The following is a 23,852-nucleotide window of genomic DNA, read 5'->3' on the forward strand; positions in this document are numbered from 1 at the left end:
GATAACGTTACAACTTTGAGAAGCAAGAAACGTTAGTACGTTACACTAACGTAGCTTTGACTAAGAGCGCAGACCATTTTCAGCAACATTACTTATCAGTAGTTAGCTACTTAAAAGCAAACACATTTTTTTGTTTAAAATATTAACTTACGCTTGACGACCAAGTAATGAGTGATTGCTACTTCAAAATCTCCAAAAGCAGAAGATTATTTGTTCACAATTCACCATGGGCAGGAAAGATTGTCCACCATTAAGTTACCCAGTGTCGCACGCATGCTCAGTGCGTGTTTGTTCACAAAGATTAATGAGGGCGTATCCAACGCTCAACCGAGAATAATCAAAATGCACTATTTTGCTATGACTCCGCCTTGTTATATTACTCAGGACCTGCAAATAATAGCCTATTAATATGTTATAAGTCATTAAAAAGTTGGATGATGTAAAGAAAAATGATAAAGTCTCAGTCATATTAAGACATCTAATTTCTCTGTACAAATACCAAATCCCAAAACTGTAGTCTTTCCGTGATCAGTTTTTTCCACAATTGAAAATATTATTTAGCAATAGAATGTGTTTTATGAGTTCCAAAGAATCAATCATGTAAATTGTATTATCTTTATGTTCAACACAGTGAGTTTTCCTCTTTGAAACCTGGAGTTTACCTAACATGTCACCTAACATTGTTCACCTAATACCTTTTTTTAAAGATTTTTTTTTGAAATTGCACTGTTGGTTAAAGCCTGTAAGTAAGCATGTCACTGTAAGGTCTACACCTGTTGTATTTGTCGCGCGTGAAAAATAAACTTTGATTTGACATGTCGAACTGTTACTGTAGATCTGAACAATTCTCAACATCCTCCTAGTCACAATGCTGGTACCTACTGACTACTGTAAACCACAATTCATTGTTTATGCCATTTTGTGACCATAATATTCCAGGGGTTCTGTCAGGACAGAGTGGCTGTACAGCAGTGTCCAGGCAGTCCATGGACACAGCACAGGCAGGCATTGGCTGGAGGGGTATCCATCACAATCTGTTGTACTGGCAAGGGGATGAATAAAGGGGGAGCAGGTCCATGGACGGATGGGGGTGGGAAGAGAGGGGTACAGTGTGTGTGTGTGTGTGTGTGTGTGTGTGTGTGTGTGTGTGTGTGTGTGTGTGTGTGTGTGTGTGTGTGTGTGTGTGTGTGTGTGTGTGTGTGTGTGTGTGTGTGTGTGTGTGAGAGAGAGAGTTGTGACTGCATGTTTGTGCATGTGTGTGTGCAGGGTACAGGCAAATCTCAACACAGGACAGTACATGGAAAGTCCACAACATAGACAAAAAAGAGCCATACAACCACCACATTAGAAAAAACCAAATTATTCAACTTTATTAACATCAAGGTTTTTGCAACATTTTTTTCCTCTCCTTTTTATTAACAAATAGAAAAAAGATTGAACCCCTACGGCACTATTCGAAGACAAAGTGAAATGAATCATGTTTTGTAGTCCATTCTTCCGGGCCCACTAAATCCAAATTCACCTCATTTTGCAACTCTATAGTACCACTTAAGAAAGAAAAGCTTGACTATAAGGTAGAGATCCTCCACCATACATTGATGCTGCTTCTTTGTGTTACAGGAGAATTTCCTTCTGTACCACAGTGAGGAGATAATACAGTATAGTACAGCAGTTATACCATGGATGTAAAGTCAGTGACAGTCAGAAGAGACGTTCATCTGGGTTGTTGTCAGTTACTGGAACTGCAGAGCTGGCCAGTCATTGGGAGCTGGACCAGTCGTTTGCAGATGGACATGTGCAGTTCATAGTTCAGAATCAGAAGGGTAATCAGAAATACATGGACGAATAACTGTCTGTCTGGACACTTCAACACTTCTCATAGGATGGTTGTTGTTGGGGCTGTACATTAGTCTGTGATGTGTAGCTCTGTATATCTGCTTCTCCAAACTAGGTATAGCTTGTCAGATCAGACCAGAGCCAGGGTCCCAGTTCCTCTGTGACTTTCGGGAGTGATGGTTTGGTTCAGTCTTCCTCAGGCCAGGCTCGACCTTCCTGGAGGTAACAACTTAGGGTGCTGTTACAGAACAAACAACTTTTCCATGTACCGGTAGTTTTCTGTATTTCTTTCGCTGTGTCTAGAGTTTGGACCGGAGCTCTTTGAGCAACAGGCATTGAGAAAATCACAGTAAACAGTTATTGGGAATTTGTACATGGCAGATTTTTCAAACGTCATCAAGATTAGTCTATTCAGTTTTTTAACCATACAGTGCATTTGGAAAGTATTCAGACTCAGATGGTATTCAAATTATTTCACATTTTGTTACGTTACAACCTTATTCTAAAATCGATTAAATAAATAAATAAATAATTTAATCAATCTACACACAATACCCCATAATAACAAAGCGAAAACTGTTTTTAGAATTTTTTGCAAATATATTCTATTTAAAAAACAGAAATACCTTATTTACATAAGTATTCAGACCCTTTGCTACAGTCTGAGACCAAAACTGAGCTCAGCTGCATCCTGTTTCCATTGATCATCCTTGAGATGTTTCTACAACTTGATTGGAGTCCACCTGTGGTAAATTCAATTGATTGGACATGATTTGGAAAGGCACACGCCTGTCCATATAAGGTCCCACAGTTGAAAGTGCATGTAAGAGCAAAGACCAAGCCATGAGGTCGAAGGGATTGTCCATAGAGCTCCGAGACAGGATTGTGTTGAGGCACAGATCTGGGGAAGGGTACTAACAAATATCTGCAGCATTGAAGGTCCCCAAGAACACAGTGGCCTCCATCATTTGGCAAGTAGCCTAGTGGTTAGAGTGTTGGGCCAGTAACCAAAAGGTTGCTGGATCGAATCTCCGAGCTGACAAGGTAAAAATCTGTCATTCTGCCCCTGAACAAAGCCGTTTGCACACTGTTCCCCGGGCTCTGAAGACCTTGATGTTGATTATGGCACCCCTCCACCCCGCACCTCTCTGTTTCAGAGAAGGGCCTTGGTCAGGGAGGTGGCCAAGAAGCCGATGGTCACCGTGACAGAGCTCCAGAGTTCCTCTGTGGAGATGGGAAAACATTTCAGAAGGAAAATCATCTCTACAGGACTCCACCAATTAGGCCTTTATGGTAGAGTGGCCAGATGGAAGCTACTCCTCAGTAAAAGGCACATGACAGCCTGCTTGGAGTTTTCCAAAAGACACCTAAAGGACTCTCAGACCATGAGAAACAAGATTCTCTGGTCTGATGAAACCAAGATTGAACTCTTTGGCATGAATGCCAAGCATCACATCTGGAGGAAACCTGGCACCATCCCTACGGTGATGCGTGGTGGCAGCATCATGCTGTGGAAATGTATTTCAGAGGCAGGGACTGGGAGACTAGTCAGGATCGAGGGAAAAATGAACGGAGAAAAGTACAGAGAGATCCTTGATGAAGACTTCAGACTGGGGCAAAGCTTCACCTTCCAACAGGACAACGACTTTCAGTAAACAGTCAAGACAACGCAGGAGTGGCTTCGGAACAAGTCTCTGAATGTCCTTGAATCTGCAGAGAAGAATGGGAGAAACTCCCCAAATACAGGTGTGCCAAGCTTGTAGTGTCATACCCAAGAAGACTCGAGGCTGTAATTGCTGCCAAAGGTGCTTCAACAAAGTACTTAGTAAAGGGTCTGAATACTTATTTAAATGGTCGGTTTCTGTTTTTTATATATATTTGCAAACATATTCTACAAACCTGTTTTTGCTTTGTCATTATGAGGTATCGTGTGTAGAGTGATGGGGGGAAAAAAACCATTTATTCCATTCTAGAATAAGGCTGTAACGTAACAAAATGTGGAAAAAGTAAAGGGGTCTGAATACTTTCCAAATGCACTGTATAAAGGTTTATTTTATAGTAGTCCACTAACTCTGGTGTATGTGTTTGATCTCTTTTTGTGGAGATGGCTAGTCGTTTTGTAAAGTACCAGGAAGTGAAAAGGCGTATAAAAGATTGTCCCCCATATACCACTGAATAGGACCAGAGAATAGCGAACTTTAGAATATTATAATTATGGTAAAAAATAAAATTATTATTAGCAGCTCTGAGTATGCATACGTCTCCAGTATTAATAATAACTCGGAGCATGTTAAAAATTCATGTCCCTTGTGCAAAAAAAGACAAGTAATTAATTTAAAATGAGACAGGTTAAGACATACAATAACCAGAGTAGAAATGATTAGAAAATAAATTCAAAATAATAATAATAATAATCACATACTTATAATGGGTAATAATATTGATATTGATGCATAATAAAAGCAGAAAAATAACCATTGCTATATCAGCAGTAGTAGGTGGCAGAAATAGTGATTTTATGGTGTGTGCATTACGTATAGAGACGTCAGCATGAAGCACACTGAAGCGTTTAGATAATTTTTTGGGGAGTAGATTTTAGTAGTGGAAGGTTTTAAAGCAGGTTTATTATGCCAGTCAGGAGTCCAGGAGTACTGCTCCACCTGATTGAAGGTCGCCCAGTCAGACTTGTGCTCTCTCCCTCTCCTCCTCACCCCTCTCCACTCTTCCTCCCCCCTCTCCCTTCTCCCCTCAGGCTGTTTCTGGACTTTGTCAGCAGGGTGTATATGGCTCAGAAGGGACACACTGGCGGCGCTCCGGAACCCCAGGATTCCCAGTGCATTCTGAGACTGATTATGTTGCATAGTGGTCAAAGCTGCCAAGGTACTCCAGAGCTGCCCTGTAGCACAACTGGTACTGGTCCTGGGAGGGAAACAAAGAGGGGCAGAGCAGTGTCAGTCAAGAGAGTTATCTACAATCACGAATAGAGCCACTTTACCCCGACCTACATGTACAAATTACCTCGACTAACTTGCACCACCGCACATTGACTCGGTACCAGTACCCCCTGTATATAGCCTCGTTATTGTTATTTTGTTGTGTTACTTTTTATATTAGTTAATTTAGTAAATATTTTCTTAACTCTATTTCATGAACTGCATTGTTGGTTAAGGGCTCCTAAGTAAGCATTTCACGGTAAGGTCTACACCTGTTGTATTCGGAGCATGTGACAAATAACATTTGTTTTGATTTAATAGTTCTGCATTTGCCTAGGAGAGTATTTGTAACAATATGGTGAAATAACTACACTTTATTAATCTAACCTGTCACGACTTCCGCCGGAGTCGGTCACTCTCCTTGTTCGAGCGACGTTCGGCGGTCGACATCACCGGCCTTCTAGCCATCACCGATCCACTTTTCATTTTCCATTTGTTTTGTCTTTGTTTTTTTACACACTTGGTTTCAATTCCCCCATTACATGTTCATTATTTAACCCTCTGGTTTCCCCCATGTTTGTGTGCGTGTTTGTTTTATTGTAAGGCTGTATCTGACAGCTGGTATATTGTTACCGGGTTTTGTTATTACGCCTGTTTATGTCGTGGTACCGGTATTTTTCCAGCACCATAGTATTGTGTTTATACTGGTATTTTCTTGAATTAAAATACCTTGTCCACGCATCTCAGCTCTCCTGCGCCTGACTCCTTTCACCAGTTACCCACAGCCTTGACATAACCCCACATCCCAGTTACCTCCCGATATCCGCCTACCTTCCTCTAACATTATGGCACAGTATCATGACAGGACATCACACAATATACAGTATCTCACAAAAGTGAGTACACCCCTCACATTTGAGTATATCTTTTCATGTGACAACACTGAAGAAATGACACTTTGCTACAATGTAAAGTAGTCAGTGTACAGCTTGTATAACAGTGTAAATTTGCTGTCCCCTCAAAATAACACACAGCCATTAATGTCTAAACCGCTGGCAACAAAGGTGAGTACACCCCTAACTGAAAATGTCCAAATTGGGCCTAATTAGCCATTTTCCCTCCACGGTGTCATGTCACTCGTTAGTGTTACAAGGTCTCAGGTGTGAATGGGGAGCAGGTGTGTTAAATTTGGTGTCATCACTCTCACACTACCTCATACTGACTGGTCACTGGAAGTTCAACATGGCACCTCATGGCAAAGAACTCTCTGAAGATCAAAAAAAAAGAATTGTTGCTCTACATAAAGATGGCCTGGGCTATAAGAAGATTGCCAAGACCCTGAAACTGAGCTGCAGCACGGTGGCCAAGACCATACAGCGGTTTAACAGGACAGGTTCCACTCAGAACAGGCCTCGCCATGGTCGACCAAAGAAGTTGAGTGCACGTGCTCAGCGTCATATACCGAGGTTGTCTTTGGGAAATAGACGTATGAGTGCTGCCAGCATTGCTGCAGAGGTTGAAGGGGTGGGGGGTCAGCCTGTCAGTGCTCAGACCATACGCCGCACACTTCATCAAATTGGTCTGCATGGCTGTCGTCCCAGAAGGAAGCCTCTTCTAAAGATGATGCACAAGAAAGCCCGCAAACAGTTTTCTGAAGACAAGCAGACCAAGGACATGGATTACTGGAACCATGTCCTGTGGTCTGATGAGACCAAGATAAACTTATTTGGTTCAGATGGTGTCAAGCGTGTGTGGAGGCAACCAGGTGAGGAGTACAAAGACAAGTGTGTCTTGCCTACAGTCAAGCATGGTGGTGGGAGTGTCATGGTCTGGGGCTGCATGAGTGCTGCCGGTACTGGGGAGCTACAGTTCATTGAGGGAACCATGAACGCCAACATGTACTGTGACATACTGAAGCAGAGCATGATCCCCTCCCTTCGGAGACTGGGCCACAGGGCAGTATTCCAACATGATAACGACCCCAAACACACCTTCAAGACGACCACTGCCTTGCTAAAGAAGCTGAGGGTATAGGTGATGGACTGGCCAAGCATGTCTCCAGACCTAAACTCTATTGAGCATCTGTGGGGCATCCTCAAACGGAAGGTGGAGGAGTGCAAGGTCTCTAACATCCACCAGCTCTGTGATGTCGTAATTGAGGAGTGGAAGAGGACTCCAGTGGCAACCTGTGAAGCTCTGATGAACTCCATGCCCAAGAGGGTTAAGGCAGTGTTGGAAAATGATGGTGGCCACACAAAATAGACATTAATGGCTGTGTGTTGTGTTATTTTGAGGGGACAGCAAATTTACACTGTTATGCAAGCTGTACACTCACTACTTTATTTTGTAGCAAAGTGTCATTTCTTCAGTGTTGTCATGAAAAGATATACTCAAATATTTACAAAAATGTGAGGGGTGTACTCACTTTCGTGAGATACTGTAAATCTGATTTGTAAAAAAAACTATTGTTTCAACTGAATCCTTGTTTGCTTAGTCACCTGCCTCTATCCAAGAGCTTCTATATAGTCCTATCCCCTCTCTAACCAGTCTATCCAAATATACTGTAGCGTTGTGACTGCATTGTACCTCTGTCTGCACCATGGCAGGTCTCTGGGTCCTCAGTGTTTTGGCGGTATGGAAGATGTCCACCACCCCCTCGTACCTCATCCTCTCCAGCACGATACTCAGGGTGATGAACACACCAGTCCGCCCAACACCAGCACTGTGGGGGAGCAAAGAGAGGGTTATACACAGTAGATATGCACACACACACACACACACAATGGTAATTGTCATTGGTTTCCCTTACCTGCAGTGCACAGAGATGGGTCCATCCTGTCCGAACTGTTCCTTGGTTTTATGCACTTGGCCAATGAAGTCAATAAAGCCCTCTCCAGTTTTTGGCACCCCTTGTTCTGGCCAATCAGTGAACTGGAACTGACGAATGGTCCTAGACTGGCCATCCTTAGAGGTGGTGAGTAATGGATGATGGGCATAAAGTGAGTATTTTCTTTAAGCCTTATTATTAGACATTATAAAGGCTCATACATGCTTATACCACTACATAAAGCATTATACCCACAGAATTTGAGTAATGTTACCAGTATTGTTTTAGTGTGTTCTCAAGCTACAATTGTCTTTGCTGTAACATGCAGAATCTATTTCTATACACAGAACATCAGAACATAACCACAGTGCAGAGATAATTATGTGTTCAAACAATTCACTCGGAAAATATGCTTAGCGTACAGCTATGTACAACAATTGCATAGAGCAGAGCGAGATGTACGTCGCTAGGGAGAAGAGGGAGGATGGATGGAGAGATGGAGAGATGGACTTACCCTGGCGTCTGTGACCTTGAACTCTCGGAGGATGTACTGGGGCATGTTGTACTCAGCCATGGGGTCCACTACAAAGTACTGGTACCTGGCAGAGCGCTCAGCAGGCCAGTACTGATGGCACTTTTCCTAAGAAACAGACAACAATGACAGAACTGTCATATCAACAATACCATCCATTAGTGTGTGTCCATGCATGTGTGTGCGTGTATTACCAGTGTATGTACAGTATCTATGCCACTCACCCGTCCCATCTCTCTGAGTTTGGTGAGCATGACGACGATGGTAGAGTTGTGTTCCCACAGCATCCTCCAGAAGTCCTCTGTGGTCTCTGCTAGCGGGCCCTGGGTGGCTATGTAGGCCTTCTGTTGCCTGAGAGACACGGGACACAAGTTACGTCAGGATACAGGAAATGCCATGACACAGGGAGTCAGGATAACATCATAACTACAAAGGATATAAGGTACACTTCAATACATCCCCATAGACCTAGAGTATCCACGTTGAGCCCTGTGTGGTCCTACTGTGATCTGAGAGGCCCTTGTGCTGATAATGGGGTCTGGGCTTGGTGTATTTTCATTATGTTATGCTGCTGACAAATTAAGTTCCTATTCCCCTTCAAGGCAGTGAGAACCGCAGCGTTGCAGCTGGGGTCCAGTTCCACTAGATCAACAGTAGAGGGCAATGTGAAGCTGTAGGAGTAGTGGCGTTAATGTGATTACGTTTCTGTCAGGAATCCCGACAAACATGTGAGAATCCTCCCAAGACGCATACATTCGTACGGCCAGACACACACACACACACACTGCAGGAAATGACTGACCATGAGATTAAAGCAGCTATATGGTCTGCTCCTCCATGTTATAGGCTACAGCAGGATACATTAAAGCCATACATCATTGCTTATACAACCATACAGAGACAGACAGTGCTTTCTATATGAGGCATGAACTACAGTACAAGGTGCTGCTGGAATTGTGAGTTCTATCTATCTAAGGTGCTGCTGGAATTGTGAGTTCTACTTATCTTTGCTCTTACTTTCTGAGTAATAACTAAGACCAGCCTCAGCACAATGTTCAAAGGGTCTCTAACATCTGATAGGTTTGACTGACACATGGATATTCAGTTTCTTCAGCTGAATTATTGGATTCTGAGTGTTCTGACATAGCAATAGCAATAAAGAAATTAACAGGCATGCATAGAGATCCTTGCTCTACCAAGACAGTGCTTGGTATGTATGTAATGTCTGGTGTGCACAACTTCAGTGACTTACATCATTATGTCAGTGGCATAGCTGGCAATAGACTAGATAGTTTGAATTACCACCCCAGGATATCAGAAACTTAACCAGAATGACATCATCATTGCATCATCATCATTATCCTCCCCTTCTTCACTTAAGACATTCTAATCCCCTCTGGCACTTTAAAGATGTGATGCCTACCTGCCTCCCGCGAAATAGAATACTAACACCTCGAATGAGTCCCAAATGGCACCCTATTCCCTATATAGTGCTCTACTTTTGATTAAAAGTGCACTATATAGGGAATAGGGTGCCATTTGGGATGCAGGCTAACACCTCTCTGTCTTAATTCACTCTTAATTACCGCTACATGAACTAAAGATGAATTACTTCTACCTTCCTTGTCTCCCTCCTCCTCTCTTCTTTCCCTACTCTCCCTCAGGTGGGGCAGCCCCAGGGACTTTATTAGGCACAGAGGAGGTGTTTGCTTGCTTGCTTGCTATTGTGTGTGTGTGTGGATGAGGAAATCCAAACAGAAAACACTCAACAAATCCTCCAAAAAGGAGGAAAGCTCCTATTCATTCAGACATTCACTCATTAGCGTGTTGTAGCATTGTAGATTATTGCCAATTACAGTGTTTACACTTCCATAAAGGAGACTCTCTATGGGACCACTCTGATTAGGTATTAATTTGATATGGGACAATACCTGAACAGAAGCCGCCAAGCACCTCACACACACTTTCACACTCAAGCATACACACTCACGCACACAGGGATTGGCAAAAATCACAAAGAACAATTACAAAATACCCTAAAGACCAACATATCAAAATAAATTACAACATACGTTTGCAAAGCATTGTATTTCTTTAAAAATACAAAAATACATTAGCAAGTCGACCCCTTAAAAACATCACTCTCAGTAATGGTTACAGAGACTTTTTACTTGCTATAACTGCGATATGTGTTTTTTATTGACCTTAGTTGAATGCACAGCCTGTAAGACTCTCTACATAAGAACGTCTCCTAGGGTCCCCCTGGTTGCGCATTCTGCTAAATGACCAAACTGTAAATGTGAAATGAACAACTGCAAAGCACACTGGATTTTTTATTGGACTCCTTTTAGGGGCAGAGCTCATTAGAATAATACTCAGCATGCTTTAGAAGTGTTCATTTTTATATCTACATTTACAATTTGGTCATTTAACAGACACGCTTATCACGCCATAGTGCCATCGGACTTCTGATACCAATGCAAGCTGAAAGGGAGCCACAAAGTTGTGAACCGCTATAAAAAAAAAATGGTATTGAAAAGTATTTTTGTATTTTGAAAATACCAATTACAGCTCTTGAAAGTATCTCGTTACAAAAAACATTGGATTGTAGTTCAGGCAAATAAAATTGTAAATACAAAATACGTATTTCAAATACATTCAACAGAAATAGTGCCCATCTCTGCGCACACATTAATGCTCACTTGCACGTACACACCCAGCTGTATATTATGGAATTCTCAAAACCTTCCCATCCATCTCAGTAAGAACAACAGGTGCTTCATTTCACTGTTATTATTCCAAATATCAACAAATGTCTTTAAAAGAGTGTTTCCCATACAGTAAAGGAATGTGGGAATCAGCGGACAAGAACAGAGTAATCACAATAAGTCATAATTTTATTCCTCTTCCAGGAGTAGTTTGTCACCTGTCACAAACAGACTATTTATTTACCACAGGAGAAATGCGGCAAGGAATGGACAGTACTGCCACTATGACCAATTTGCCCTGACAACAGACACAACAAGGAAGAGAGACAGGAAAACACTGGTCTCCATGTCACACCATAATCCACTGCTGTCAGCCGCTGCAGGAAAGGTCCACCTCCTTGCTCATTAGAGGAGCTGTCTGCAGGATGGATTCAGTCTTCTCCATTTCTATTTAATCTATTCTCACCATCCCCCATCTCACTTATTCTAGTCTTTAGAATATTTCATGTCTCATTTTCACAGTTTGAATCTCCTCTCCTCTCTTTCTCTGCCCTCCCCCCTCTCCTCCTCTCCTCTCCTCCCTCCTTCTCTCCTCTCCTCATCTCCCTCTCTCTCACCTGTATCCATCGATGAAGCTGGCGTTAATGTAGTCGGAGCCCTCCACACCTCTGATAGGCTGCAGATACACGCGGGTGGACTCAAAAGGCATGATATTCACTAGCCGGTTCTTGAACTTGTTGCAGGGGAGGTTGGCACTGATGAATCTTGAGGTATGTGCTTTAGAGTTGGACAGTTTCTGGAGAAGGAAGGGAAGAGGAATGGACAGATTTAAGATACAATCTGGGATGATTTTTTTTGCAAAATGGCAGCGCCTCCACTTGTTTTGGTATACTGTTGAGGGATGCATGGATGGATGCATGGATTAAAAACATGGCTCAGATTAAAGAACTGTGTGCTACTGTAGAGAAACACCAACCCTTACCCTTATAATTACTGGAATGGAGTGCACCCATGGGGTGCAGTCAAATTGCCTCTAACCCGACGACGACTGTTGCCACAGCTTTTCCCTGACGCCCACCTTCCTTCCTTCAAAGTTGTAAAGCCGGGGATCCCAGCCAGCCTAGCGCTGCTGTGTATGGGCAGGGATTTTGGAGGGCATAGGGGCTAACACTATTATTGATGCATGAAAATGATGAGCTTTGAGTCAAGCCCCTTTGTTCTCCATCTTCAAACAACTGCCTGCTGACACTGGCAACGCCGAGCTCTCTCTCTCTCTCTCTCTCTCTCTCTCTCTCTCCCTCTCTCTCTCTCTCCTCCTTAAACTCATCCTAAGTGTCGACGCCACAGCCACATACGGAGACATCAGGGAGTCGAAAACAAATACTCACACAACATTTGAGACGGCTGTTAAGAGAGATGCACAGGCCTACATGTCAAAGTTATGGAATAGCAAACCAAAACCAAACTTTTAAAATGTAAAAGCATTTTCTCCCAGATGAGAGGGGGATAGAGTATTTATATTTTTGCTGGCTTTGCTGACAGGGTCCTCTTAATGTGATTCTCCGTCAGTAGCAAAAAACCAAAGTGTAAATTTCAGACCTTGCTTGTGAAACAAATTTGCGAGTGGTACTGAGCATCAAAACCTAATTATACTCGCTGCGGATTTACAATCATCCTGCTTGCTAAACAAGTTTGACCCACATCATTTTGGTTGTGGTGGTGAGTCCCCCAGAAGGAGGCTGGTTAGAGCAGTTTTGTTTTCCTACAGCGGGAAGCTGTGAGTGTGTGCACCCCAAATGGCACCCTAATCCCGACATAGCGCACTACTCAGAGCCCTATGGGTCCTGGTCAAAAATAGTGCACTATATAGGGAATAGGGTACCATTTGGGATGCAGAGAGTGAGTATCTGAGGGGGACCAATACAGTCGCTGGAGCCCAGTGGTATAGGCCCAATCCCAGGATGCATCAGCTCTCCAACCCACTGAGGCTTTATCTACAGGCTGTCAGCCGGTCAGCCTGCCCCAACACTCCTCCCTCACTAGATCACTCTCTTTCTCTCCATCCCCCGAGCCTCTCTCTTCTCTTCCTCCCTTCCTCGTTCTCAGTCTCTCATCCCCAGTCCAGAAGATTAGCCTCTGAAACAGAACACCCCTCTTAAGAGTTAGTGTGAGGGTGAGGAAAATTCCTCCTCCTCATTCTCCTCCTCCTTTTCTTCTCCCACTCCTTGTTCCAAACACACTAAGACATTAACTTCCTGCCCCCACTGCATCGTACACACTGAAACAACAACAACTCTACTGTTGTTTCATAACTAAATGCCCCAGTTAGTAACTTTACCAATTATGTAGTCATGTCACTTAAACTCAAGCATAACCAGTCAATTCCCAAGTCCCTAGCATTCGAGTCTGATTTCAAGGTTGCCCTCCAACAATCTTTCAAGTTAAGTTCATAACATAGAACTGAATTGTAATGTACAAGGAGAGAGGCTGTTGCCACACTGTTTGCGCTGTCCTTCTAACTGCTATGGTCATTGTTTCCATCTGGGACCAGGCTACAAAGCAGGGCTGTTACCTTATTCTCAAACTCCATGTTTTGTTACTCTACCTTGAACTCTAGCTCCATGGCGGAAACGGTGCCTCCGGGCGTGACCTGGGTGAGTTTCTGGATGTGTGCGTACAGGTTGCGTGCAGGGACCTCTGTGTTACCGCAGGTGGCTGCCTCTAGCAGGGCCTCGTGGATGAAGATGTACTGGTCCTCCGTCTGCACCATGTAGTTCCTCTGAGCTCTCATACACGTCACATGACCGTATATATCCACAGACTTCTCATGCTTCATACGCTCCAGCATGGCTTCGATCACGATGAAGCAACCGGTCCGCCCTACACCAGCACTGTGGGGACAGACAGGGCACTGTAACTATATAGCCATGTATAGTACACTGACAGGAACAAATGAAATAAAAAGAATGTGTCACATGCACCAAATACAACTGGTGTAGACTTTACGGTGAAGTGCTCGCTTATGAGCCCTTCCCAACGATGCAGAGTTTCAAAATAATGAAAATAATAATACAACATTTAAAAAAATAAATACACAAGAATGGAGCTATGCAGTATACAGGGAGTACCAGTACCAGATCAATGTGCAGAGGTACAAGGTATTTGAGGTATATATGTAAATGAAGGACGTGTAAAGTGACTAGGCATCAGGATAGATAATCATAAGAGTAAAATAAGGAACAGCAGCAAGTTATGTGTGTAAAAGTGTGTGTGTGTGTGTAATGTGTATGTTTGTGTTGTGTCGGTATGCGTGTGTGCGTGTGTGCGTGTGCGCGCGTGTGTGTGTGTGTGTGTGTGTGTGTGTGTGTGTGTGTGTGTGTGTGTGTGTGTGTGTGTGTGTGTGTGTGTGTGTGTGTGTGTGTGTGGGTGGCTTTTGTGTGGGAAAAGTCACATATCTGTGAGATGGTTCTGGCTTAGGCTTATTTCCACCAGCGGAAAGAGCCTCAACAGCGCAACTTCAGTGAACCCTGTTCCCGGGCAGTTTTATTGACTTCATTCCAGATGTTCGCAGTGAAGGGGATGTGTCCGAGATGGGGGTTACCTGCAGTGGACCACCATGGGCCCTGCGTCTGTCGGGTTGCAGGCCTTGACCCTGCGGAGGAAGGCCAGGGTGGGGGTAGGGTACTCAGGCACTCCATGGTCTGGCCAGGCCATGAACTGGAACTGACGAACCTCTCTCTTCTCACTGGAGCCATTCTGGTAGAGCAACGTATCAGAACACCACAAACGCACACTGGTGGCCACATTCTGGGTAGTCTCTATGACAAACATTTATATTTACAACACCGAGTTAGCTAGTAAGAGATTTGATAAAAGCTCGAGAATACATTCCGGGATCATTGCCCTCCAGCTGGTCGAGAGCTGGTCACTCTTGGACTAAAATACATACTATACCTCTACATGTATGGCTCTTACCTTATAGAGGGTGAAGGTGCGTACGCTATAGGTAGCCAGCTCCACAGTGTCCAACATGGTCACCTGGATCATCCCATAGGTCTCTGTACCCCGACTGGGCCAGTACTGGTCACACTTCACCTGTACACACACAGGCAAAGAACAATAAAGTTCAGCCTTAGTGTAGAATAGTGTTACTGACACTGCGGTTACAGTAAAGGGACAGTGCCAAGGACTAGGGGTGAGAGGATGAGAGGAGGATGAGAGGGATGGAGGATGAGAGGAGGATGAGAGGGATGGAGGAAGAGAGGAGAGACTTCCACTCGCAGACACTGAACAATGAAGATCTCTGAGCATAGCTTTAGCATGAGAGCATTGACACAGAGTTACAGTAGGTTGATAGGACAGGGACTAAAGCTGCCTAAGGGGCCTAGTGTTTTGGTGAAATGGGACAGGGACTGAGAGGCTCAGTGTTATAGGACAAGGACTGAGAGGGTTAGTGTTATGGGAGAGGGACTGAGGCTAAGTGAAGGATGACAGCTTGAACTGCTTCTGCTCCACTGTGTCATTCATGTCCTGGAGGGAGAGAAAGGGATAGAGGGAGAGAAGGAGAGAGAAAGAGGGGAGAGAGTGAAAGCAGAGAGAGATTGCCAGCTGGGGTTCAGGGGCCCATCTCTAGGGGAATCTAGGCCCAGGGACCCTAGCCAGCATGACTGGTGCCTCTCTTCTCCTCCAGACCTCTATGTCAAAGGGACATTAGTCAGGGCTTTGTGATTGGACAGCAGCCTGGTGCTCCAGGGTCATTGGTCAGGGCATTGTGAGGGGGCATTTTGATTGGACAGTCTGGTGGACAGTAGGGTCACCACCTGGACACATTCCACTGAACATCACAGACGCACACAGCCAAGAGCTAACTGGTACATTTCTTCCAAACACAGACCATGTACACAGATAATAATATTTCTTTTTTCATTTTACTGGTGTTTTATGTTGATCTGTTTTACAGGAACATTTCCCCACATCCACCCAGACTAGTGCCAGTTGGAAATGGCTGCTGTCCCTAACATTACTGAAGGTAGGTACTGTGCTCTGGTTGTTCATAGTGAAGGGGGTGTCACTGCGTCTCAGCCATCCCCATGTCAGTCGCTACGGACAGTCACATAAATTCCTCTGGTGTGTTCTCTTTCAGGTACTCCCCTCCCGTTCATTTCCTCTCTAGTGAGACTGATAGTAAGGGGTGAAAATTGTCATCTCTAGATGGAATACAGCTTTTGTTAAATTGACGTCAAAAGTTGAATTATTTAGCATTATAGCTAAGCCTAAACCTTTTCCTAACCTTAACCTAATTCTCCTAACCTGCTACGTTCATTCTCCTAACCTGCTGCATAAATTCTCCTAAATCTGCTACAAAAGTCAATTTTGACAAAAGCTGTATTCCTTTTAGACAAAACCGGTGAAAATGGAGGTTATCAGAGGACACAGCGGTGGGGTTGGGATATTACCAGCAGACACCTTGCTGTGGTGATGATGACACACAGGGGCCAAGATTCAAAGGTGAAAGGTAATTGAATGATGAGTTGACCCTGGGGCCAGAGAGACAGGTGTGATGTTAAGTTTGGCAGGAAGCTGTGACACTATGGGATGACCTTTAGGTACAGAGTTATTAATCCTGCTAGAGAAAGTAGGTGTGTGTTAGGGGGGGGGTGTGTGTGTGTGTGTGAGTGTGTGTGTGTGTGTGTGTGTGTGTGTGTGTGTGTGTGTGTGTGTGTGTGTGTGTGTGTGTGTGTGTGTGTGTGTGTGTGTGTGCTGTCTGTCTTGCTGCCATCATGCAGTCAAAGTGTCAGTTATTTACAGAGTCTATTCAAATACCTCGATTAGGGTTTTGCCACCTAACAGTCAACGCTCACACCTTCTGTCCATTAGAGAGCCAGGGTGAGACTACTGGGACTGTTACTGTCTGTGAGTGCAGGGTCAATGACAGCAGAGGGTGAATCAATGGTCAGGACGTGTGTGTGGGGAGGGATTGTGTGTGTGTGTCCTGAGACATTGTGTGTGTGTGTGTGTGCGCGTGTGTCAGCAGGTAGCCTGGCGTTTCAGAATGTTGGGCCAGTAACCGGTAGGTCGCTGGTTCGAATCCCAGAGACGACAAGGTGAAAAATCTGTTGATGTGCCCTTGAGCAAGGCACATAACCCTAATTGCTCGGTATAAGAGCGTCTCCTAAATGACTAAAATGTAATGCTGAGACAGTGTGTGCGTGTTCAGTCACTCACCCGTGACTTCTCCTCCAGTCTGGTCATCATGACGATGGTGTTGGTCCTCTGCTCCCACACCATCCTCCAGAAGTCACTCAGGGTTTCAGGAAGCGGGCCCTGTGTAGCGATGTAGTCATTCTGCTTCCTGTAGCCATCTATGTAGTTAGCGTTGATGTAGTCGCTACCTGGCACTCCTGTAGCACGGAAGACAGTGTTAGGAAACATTCGGGGTGCGTCCCAAATGGCTCCCTATATAGTGCACTTATTTTGACCCCCGCCCATAGTGCAATGGCACTCCATCACTTCTTTCCAAATGGCACACTATCTCCTATAGTGCACTACTTTTGACCAGGGCCCATAGGGCTCTGGTCAAAAGTAGTGTGCTATAAACAGGATAGGGTGCTATTTGGGATGTTACCTAGCAGGCTGGTAGGTTTTCAACACGATATCAACACCCCCTCCACAGCATGAAACAGCCCCACACAGCACAACACATTAGAGAAGAAAGACACATCCACAAGCAGTAGGATGCAATGACATTTATATCACTGACTGACTCCAAACTGAGACAGACGGACAGTAAGTGAGGGAGAAGCATTGTCACACCTGGGGATTGGGTTGAGAGATATATTGTTGTGACATGTCTTTGCAGTGGGTAGGAGCTTACTGTCTACAGACTTGGCTTTGGATATTCTTTATTGTGACAGCCTCACTTAGTTAATAACATCACAATACCTCCCACCACCCCTCCCTAAAAAGCAAAACATAACCTAAAAAAAACTCTGAGAGGTGCTCACTTATCTCATAACACATTACCTCCCCACATCCAGTTATTAAAAAGAGAAATAAATCTCGAAAACACTTCACAACAACAACAACAAATCCACCAAACATACCGTCGACGGAGGTGAGAATGACCCTGGAGTGGTCGTAGGCGATGACATTTGCATAGCGGTTCTTCGGCTTGTTTACTTCCAGGTTAGAGTGTTCCCACGTGAACTGCTGGCCAGGGTCTACAGACTGATGAAGGGGGGATGGAGTGAGAGAGTGCAATGGAGAGAGAAGAAGGGAGAGAGAGAAGGGGAGAAAGAAAGAAGGATAGGGGGAAGGAGAGAGAGATAGAGAGAGGAGGAAGAAGAGACATATTGTCATTTTTCCAGTCATATTTCTTAAAACTCAATAGCCTTGCAGGGTTTTGTGAGGAAAGTAGGTTCGGTATGTTTAATTCTAAAGGATGATGGAGGCACCAGAACTCATTCCCCATCCTTTTCAATGTCTGTTCTGTAATAAAAGCAGCCCTATGTGATCCCACAGCACTCTGCCCCCCCCCCCCCCCGGGCTGTTTGTAGTCATAAAATCACCTCTCGGTCATGGCTCTACCATCTCTGGGCCACCTAATGGCCAAGGAGAGCTGTGCTGATGAAATCAAGAAGTCATGGAGGTGAACAGAGCAGAAACAATCTCTGTCAGCGATCCTGAATCTACCCAGCCTGAGGTCACGACCTCCAAGCCCTTCCACACAGAGAGGGGAGAACACTCAGGATGAATTAAAACACTGTGGTCGAACCCCAAACCTAGGAAATAGGAAATATCTACGCTATAACAAGCTCGTACAAATCAGATATACTACTGTATCCTCAAATAAGGAAGACCAAAATGAGGAGGCTGTCCAGAGACCATTGAAAGAAGTTGAAACAATGTTTACTGGTGGAACAATGTAGTATAGAGTACAGTACAAATACATACAGTATATAGAAGTAGTCTATACTACAGTATGTGACACAGTGAGGGAGAGCGGAACATATGGTAGGCAGGGCATGGGTTAGCCACCGCTGCGCAGGTTGATGATTCATCTGAGCCCTGTATCGATCCCTGGCACTGGACAAAGGCTCTGGTCCAACTAAATAATGACAGACACTACATTGTTATTCATTATTGACCATTCTGTTCTGATCACTGATCTCACATCATACTGAAAAATCTCCCCCAACCGCATCACTGTCTCGCCTCTCTCTTTCGCCTTCTCTGTCTCTCTCCTTTTCCCCTCTCTGTCTTGCCCTCTTTCTCCCTCCCCTCTCCCGCTCCCTCTCTCTGCCTCTCTCTTCCTTCGCTCACACACACACATAAAGGAAAAGGGCTGCGCATTCTGGTTGTTTCCTCCTGACTGAATGGCTGGCTGAGAAGGCATGTGGGCCCGTCTGTCTGCTCATATCAATGACAATGGTGAGAGAGGTTGAGCGCATCTTATTTAACAGCCTGTTAGGTAAAGCTTTTGCTGCGTTTCTCTGACAAACAACACACATTATTGCTAATGCGCCCAGTGGATGTGAATATCAGTTACCGTGGATGCCACTGCAATCCCGCTCTCTCGCCGACACCGCCGCATTTCCATCCCTCTCAGAAACAAAAACAGGCACCCACAAAACAGACCGATAAAAAGACAAAAGCCCAGAGGGCCGCCATGGTGTGTACCTCCGTGAGGCAGAGATACCATGCTAACGTTTGGCACAAGAGGCTGAATTTACATAGGCGAGGAAAATTGACTTTGACATTTGAAGAGCCCTTAGCTTGTTTTTCACTAGCTGTGTGTGTCTGTGTGTGTGTGTGTGTGTGTGTGTGTGTGTGTGTGTGTGTGTGTGTGTGTGTGTGTGTGTGTGTGTGTGTGTGTGTGTGTGTGTGTGTGTGTGTGTGTGTGTGTGTGTTCCACAAGCTGCATCCTAAACCAGCAGCACGGTGATGCTTCAAGAATAGCTCCTGTATTTCAGCTGATATCAAATCCTGTCAAGACACTTCATACAGTAACTGGCTGTGGCCCAAATGGCACAATATTATTCCATATATAGTGCACTAGCTTTGACTAGAGCCCTACGGACCCTGGTCAAAAGTAGTGTACTACACAATGAATAGGGTACCATTTGTGGCATATACTACTTATATTGTGTATTTTGTAATGCTTAACATACTTCTATATTGCTGCTTCAGTTAGCTACACAGGTAGCAAGGTGTACTATTCTGTGTACGTAACAAATACATGTTTTATTTAAACAGCTTCTCTAAGGAGGGTGATAATATATTGCAGGATCATAATTAGCTATTTCCCTGCTAACATGCACAAACACACCACCCACACGTGCACTGATACAGTACACACACACACACACACACACACACACACACACACACACACACACACACACACACACACACCACACACACACACAGTATGGCTGACAGTGTCTGGCCGAGTGGCTGAAAGACATTGTTTGCTGTATTTATCATAGACAAAACAGAGCATGCACCACAAATGGGACCATATTCCCTATTCAGTGCACTATTTTTGACCATGACCCACAATAAGGTATCATTTGGGACGCATCCTGAGAGAGATGCACCTGTCTCCTGACTCCAGAATACGCCTCTGATTCCCTGAGGGCCTAGATGTGATGTTATTTATGTCAAACATTTATTGTAAAATGTACAGAAACTTACTGGCAGCAATTGGCCAGTAAGTTACTGTAATTCATTTTACAGTACAGCTACTGTAAACCTTTTTATGGAACCAAAAATGTTACTGTAATTTAATTAACAGTACCAATTACAATTACAACATATTACTGTAAATACCCAGTGACATATTACCCAGTGTTCTTTGCAAGTTTTCATTTTAACATGTACATTTTGGTCATTTAGCGGGTGCTCTTGTCCTTACAGCAAGTAAAACATTTTCTGTAAGTGTTAACGAAGGCTTCCAACCTGTAGTGATGTTATGCTTGATACCAGAGCTCTGAGGCATGAGTTGAAATCGCTAAGAAGCTAACTTCGAAGCAGTGTGCCGATGCGTGTATCACTTTATCAGAAGTACGTCATCAATGACGTACGAAGCTTAGTTTGATCACGTACTTTTTCAAACCATGTGTTGCAAAATGCGAGATCCCACTGATTACACCCTGGTTCCGGTGGTTTTTCCGAATCCAAGCTGCTTTCAAACACTGACTGGACACTATACTTACATATTATTTTGTACAAAATATTTTTCACCTGACCGGTAGCTTAGCTGGTAGAGTAGGGAACAATGGAACATTCACTGATGTGGGGGTATGCGTTTGAATCCTGTTAAAGGCACACTATTTAGAAAATTGTTCTTTCTGCATTGCTGTTAAAATAATTTGCATTATTTAGTATAAGCTTCTGTCTTAAGCATCCTAAATAATGCCATAGATTCAGTTTTTGAAAAAGAGTCAACTGGAAGGCAAAAAAATGGAAACATGATGTAAGATGCGAACCTGGTATTCCAACTGATTATTGGCTACTAAAGCCAACGACTTACCATAATATTATGACGGAAACAGAGAAAAAATACCTGTGATAATCACACGCTGCTTTTTATTTCTGACCAGCAGATGTCACTAATGTGCATTGTGAACAGATAATGAAGCTCAGGGTAATTAACCGTTTTTTGGCACAATTTGATGAAAGCGCCGAAGCCTTCAGAAAGCCTCGGTTTCCTGTCACTGCTAAACTCATAGTGATTACATGGCAAAACAGATGAAAATGACATGGCTAGCCACTCAACCATTAAAGGTTTGAGACTTGCTCCCATTCTGATCTGTTCCCTAGTTAAATTAAGTTCTTACGGATCTACTACCACATATCAGTTAATTTTGTACAGCATTCTCACTAACGGGTGCAACAAATATATAGTCTCTTACAAGACAAACCTCAAAATATGTTAATGAGTCAGAAACAATACCATACTCCCACTCATGTTTAAAATGCTTTCGGCGCACCAAAAATGCAGTATGGTACTGTATTCTGAATTACAGTAAAATTTCTGGCAGCATTTGGCCAGTAATATACTGTAGATTCTCAGGACAAGGTTTCTAAAATTCTTGAAATACAGTATATATTAGCGTATTCTGTGCGGTTACAGCATTCTAACTCACGGGTGCAACAAATATAGCCTCTTACAAGGCACGCCTTAAAATATGTAATGTCTTTCGCAGCCCACAACATTTTCCCACAATGCACTATCATTAATTCTGTAATACACATTTAAGGTATTTTACTGTGCATTCTACAGTGTTTTACTGTTGAAATTAAAGAAAAGTCTTAGTGTGCTGTAATTTTTTTTTATTTTACTGTGCATTCTACAGTAATTTACTGTTGAAATTACATAAGTCTTATAGTGTGTGTGTGTGTGTGTGTGTGTGTGTGTGTGTGTGTGTGTGTGTGTGTGTGTGTGTGTGTGTGTGTGTGTGTGTGTGTGTGTCAGAGCGTAAGCGAGCGCGTGCTGTTATTTATGTCAGCTGTCTACAGATCCACCGAGGGAAAAACAGACACACATACACATGGGCTATGCAGTAGATCGAACGCACTAGACATTTTAAACAGACCTATCATTTGCTATAACTGGGAAAAAAAAGCATCTCCCATTCTTTTCCTGATGATATCCTAATCTAGCGAGGCACGTTAGGAGGTGATTGTGTCTGGTGAACAGCCTGATTAATACCTGTTGTCACTCCCCAGCGTACATTACCAGCCAAGCCCTCTCATAAATTGTTTGCAAATTCCCAATCTCAAATTTGTCATCTCTGGGTGAATCGACGCACCCTGAACATATGGTGTTGCTTCCTTCCTCTGTGTCAGCAAAAGGCATCAGTCCCCACGACTGAGGAAACGTTTGAGTTGGACAGCATGTGCCAAACAGAGTAAGGCACAATCAACTAACAACTGTAATTGTTTTCACCTGTCTGAATACAGCGCAGGCAGGGAGAATAAAGGATTCCTCAGGGAGAGTCTTGGACTGGCGCAAGGCAGCACTCACCACTCAGTAGCTGGCAGTGATCATGAATCACTCATCGTAGGCTTAAGAATAAAGGTGTGTGTGTGTGTGTGTGTGGTGTGTGTGTGTGTGTGTGTGTGTGTGTGTGTGTGTGTGTGTGTGTGTGTGTGTGTGTGTGTGTGTGTGTTGCCCATATAAACCAGAGTGAGAATTTTAGCTCAGACTTTTTATTAGCTATTTGTGTAATTCTACTTAATTCTACCTAATAACAAAGTGGGGGAAGGGGGGTTCAAGCTTCCTAAAGTACAGAATATTACTGTATTTTGTGTGGATACAGCATTCTCACTCAAGGGTGCAACAAATATAGCCTCAGATGCAAGTCTTAAAATATGTTAATAAGCCATAGACTCTTTCCCAGCCCACAACATTTTCCCACAAAGCACAATCATTAATTCTGTAAAAGACATTTAAGGTATTTTATTGTGCGTTCTACAGTGTTTTACTGTTGAAATTACAGAAAAGTCTTACTGTGAAACAAATTCACGGTATTTTACTGTGCATTCTGCAGTGTTTTACTGTTGAAATTACAGAAAAGTCTTACAGTGTGTGTGTATGTGTGTGTACGCATGGTTGTGTGCGCTTGTTGTTGTTTATGGAACCTGTCGACAGATCCACCGAGGGAAAAACAGCCACACAGGCAATGCAGTGAATTGAACGCACAAGACATGTTAAACAGACCTATCATTTGCTATAACTGAACGATGCAGCAGCGGCGCAGCGGTATTCAAAAAGCATCTCCCATTCTTTTTTCGATGATATCCTAATCTAGCGAGGCACGTTAGGAGGTGATTGTGTCTGGTGAACAGCCTGATTAATACCTGTTGTCACTCCCCAGCGTACATTACCAGCCAAGCCCTCTCATAAATTGTTTGCAAAGTCCCAATCCTAAATTGTCATCTCTGGCTGAATCGACGCTCCCTGAACATATGGTGTTGCTTCCTTCCTCTGTGTCAGCAAAAGGCATCAG

General features: G+C 43.8%; 2 protein-coding genes across 13 annotated transcripts in view; both read right to left on the bottom strand.

Moving 5' to 3' along the window:
* Positions 1-292, bottom strand: part of LOC106584183 (lysine-specific demethylase 4A) — a 61,359-nt gene extending 61,067 nt beyond the window's left edge. For 3 of the 5 annotated variants that reach the window (XM_014169155.3, XM_014169158.3, XM_082967926.1), the window contains exon 1: positions 152-292. The gene's annotated coding sequence lies outside the window, so the exon portion shown is untranslated. The remainder of the gene's footprint in view (positions 1-151) is intronic. The other 2 variants (XM_014169161.3, XM_045706480.2) reach the window with 1 other exon arrangement.
* Positions 293-1,344: 1,052 nt separating this feature from the next.
* Positions 1,345-23,852, bottom strand: part of LOC106584181 (receptor-type tyrosine-protein phosphatase F) — a 424,555-nt gene continuing 402,047 nt past the window's right edge. For all 8 annotated transcript variants that reach the window (XM_045706049.2, XM_082967931.1, XM_045706048.2 and 5 more), the window contains 11 exons: positions 17,940-18,063; positions 17,062-17,237; positions 14,812-14,931; positions 14,438-14,592; positions 13,442-13,727; positions 11,454-11,632; positions 8,353-8,479; positions 8,111-8,236; positions 7,579-7,733; positions 7,356-7,491; positions 1,345-4,755 (listed from right to left, as the gene is read on the bottom strand). In XM_045706049.2, coding sequence (XP_045562005.1) covers positions 4,687-4,755; positions 7,356-7,491; positions 7,579-7,733; positions 8,111-8,236; positions 8,353-8,479; positions 11,454-11,632; positions 13,442-13,727; positions 14,438-14,592; positions 14,812-14,931; positions 17,062-17,237; positions 17,940-18,063 — 1,653 coding nt within the window. In that variant the 3' untranslated portion in view covers positions 1,345-4,686. The remainder of the gene's footprint in view (positions 4,756-7,355; positions 7,492-7,578; positions 7,734-8,110; positions 8,237-8,352; positions 8,480-11,453; positions 11,633-13,441; positions 13,728-14,437; positions 14,593-14,811; positions 14,932-17,061; positions 17,238-17,939; positions 18,064-23,852) is intronic.

The sequence above is a fragment of the Salmo salar genome, chromosome 23, assembly GCF_965601325.2.
Source record: "Salmo salar chromosome 23, fSalSal1, whole genome shotgun sequence".
Taxonomy (NCBI): domain Eukaryota; kingdom Metazoa; phylum Chordata; class Actinopteri; order Salmoniformes; family Salmonidae; genus Salmo; species Salmo salar.